The sequence below is a fragment of the Phaethon aethereus genome (assembly GCF_964289735.1).
Source record: "Phaethon aethereus genome assembly, chromosome: 11".
In the NCBI taxonomy this organism is placed as follows: Eukaryota; Metazoa; Chordata; class Aves; order Phaethontiformes; family Phaethontidae; genus Phaethon; species Phaethon aethereus.
Window position 1 is genome coordinate 13,842,685 of NC_138587.1, and position 2,451 is coordinate 13,845,135.

The 2,451-nt window shown below is 46.6% G+C and overlaps 1 protein-coding gene across 1 annotated transcript; it reads right to left on the reverse strand.

The window, feature by feature from the left end:
• Positions 1–1,093: 1,093 nt before the first annotated feature.
• Positions 1,094–1,948, reverse strand: DNAJB8 (DnaJ heat shock protein family (Hsp40) member B8). The gene has a single exon (XM_082004545.1). It carries the CDS (start codon positions 1,858–1,860, stop codon positions 1,186–1,188), a length of 675 nt encoding a protein of 224 aa, XP_081860671.1. The 5' UTR covers positions 1,861–1,948; the 3' UTR covers positions 1,094–1,185.
• Positions 1,949–2,451: the final 503 nt, after the last annotated feature.

Sequence of the window (2,451 nt, forward strand, 5' to 3'; positions counted from 1 at the left end):
GATTAGAGTGAAAATGTCCCTGAAAACTAGTTCCAGTCTCCAGGGAGACATCAGTGGGAAGGGCAAGCTGGGAAACTCAAGGGGATGTAGCGTGGGACCAAAAATAAGAGGCGTGTAAGATTTTAAATGCCTAAGGTGATCTGGCCAAGCAAGAAACAAGGCTCAGCGGTTCATGTCAGCACAGCGGAGGGCAGAAACGTAGGGAGCGCGTTCCTTAGCTCAGTGGAGGACGAAAGCAACATGCTGGCAGGCTGTGCAAGAAACGCATTGTGAACTGGTTGTTGCAGCTGTGAGCAAGACAATAAGGATGGTAAAGCACCATCTAAGTCCCCGCATCCAGCTTTGCACAAAGAGGGAGCTAAACTCAGCCCCCTGGAATCTGTTGGCTCGTGGTTTGAATTTAGCTCTTTTTGTTTGAATGACTACAAGCAGAAAGGGACCATAGGTTGTCCCAGTTCAAGAGCCAAATTCACCTCCCCGCTTAATTTCAGCCCCTGAGTTACACAGTGTTTCCAGTGGAGTCTCTGGTCATAATTTGCAGGGCATTCTCAAGAAATCCCCCGTTTTCTTTTACAGTCTGAGGAACAACATTTTATTCCTTCCATTGGCTTTTCCTGTGCCAGTCCCTCTCCTCAGGCTCTGTGTGACCCACTGAATGTTCCCCGTTTTCTTGCCTGTGTACAAAAATTTTTTTTCAATGAATATGCATCTTCTCACACGCCAAAGGTAGGATATTCTTCACTCAGCCTCAGGGTTGTGTATGAGAGTCACATAAGTCTTTATTCTTCCAGCTAGTAGACTTCAAGATTGGCATTTCAAGGGGTGGGAAGAGGACAAATAGCTTGTTGTAGAGCTCTTTCTTACCTTTCCATCAACCAGCCTGTCTCCTCTTGTTATATTAATCAACTTGGTCTCTTAGGCAAACTGGCAAGGTTGCTTTCACATACATCTGCTATGCTTCTTTACTGAACAAGCACTATGTATCACCTTACACAGGGTTAGTAAAGTCCCTCTCTTCAGCATAACTCCTTATCTTTACCTGTGAAGTATTTGTTCCCAACCATTGAGAAGTCTGCATCGGTTGTGTCATGAACTCAGCGTTTATTAATACTTGTAGTAGATCCCATCCGTTGAGCAATGAGAGCACGTCCTACAGCTTGCAGTTAATGTTTGTGCTGAGGGACGTTATAAGTTCAGGTGGTCTCTTCCGTTTATTGTCACAGACCTCAACTGGCCATCTTCTTCCACTTCTGTTCTCTCCTGCCCATTCTTGATGATTTTCCGGGTGGTGATCTTCTTGCCGTTGATCACTTCGGTAGTGGTTAGCACTGAACTGACACTGTGTGGCCCAGCTGTGTCCTCAGCAGAGGAGAAGGCAGACTGCTCGCTGGGGCTGAAAGAATCCCATGGCATAAATGACTCCACAAAGTCAGAAAACAGGGTGGAGCTTCTTCCTCTTCCACTTGTCCTGTGCCAGTTTTCACCATTATTTCTGATGTTGTTGAAGGGGTCCCAGAAAACATGTACAAAGGGATCTATCCCTCCAAAGACTTCCCTAAAGGTTTCCTCGAGGTCATGGAATACGTAAGGGGAATCAAAGGAGTTGTTATGACTCCCCATGGCACTTCTTCCTCTGTGGGATCTGCTCTCCTTAACAGACCTGTCATAGAGCAATCGTTTCTGAGGGTCGGACAAAACCTCATATGCCTCAGCGACTGCTTTGAATTTCTTCTCAGCTTCCTCCTTGTTGCTGGGATTCTTATCAGGATGCCATTTTAGTGCCAGTTTGTGGTAGGATTTCTTAACATCATCCTGTGAGGCACTTTTTTGCAGTCCGAGGACTTTGTAATAATCCACCATCTCAAAGGAAAGGTGGGGCTGTGTGAAAGATTCCTGGTACCTCTCTCTCACCAAGGACACGAAGACCAAGGATACTGATGGTCAGTATGCAGAGACTCCTGGACACCTGCTGCCGCTGTGCTCCTCAGCGTGGGGTAGATGCTCGGTTCACCCCTTGATCTGTTCTGTCCTTTTGCATTACGAGGCCACACAGGGAGAAAAGTGCTGCTTGACCGTGTCCTTTCTTTTTAAGCCTGTGGTCCACAAGTCATGAGATTGTGACCTCGGAGGGGGCTCAGCCAATCATTGATCAGTTGACTTCATTCTAGGGTAGAGCTGGTTGTCACTGGCCTTACGTTTTTAAAGGCAGATGTAGATGCCTGATGTAGCCGTGATGTCACAACTGTGATGTATGACTTTGTTAGATTATTTTTTTGCCTGCACCTGCCAAAACGTGGGATTCTCAGATACTCAGTGTGGTTTCGTGTGCAGTCCAGGCACGTGTGGTATAGCGAGGCCATATTACCTCTATGGGGCATATTATGCTATAGCAGCAGCTGTAGGAAAGCTGTTTGCAGTTTGGCTACCCACAGTGTGGGAAAAGCATTGATA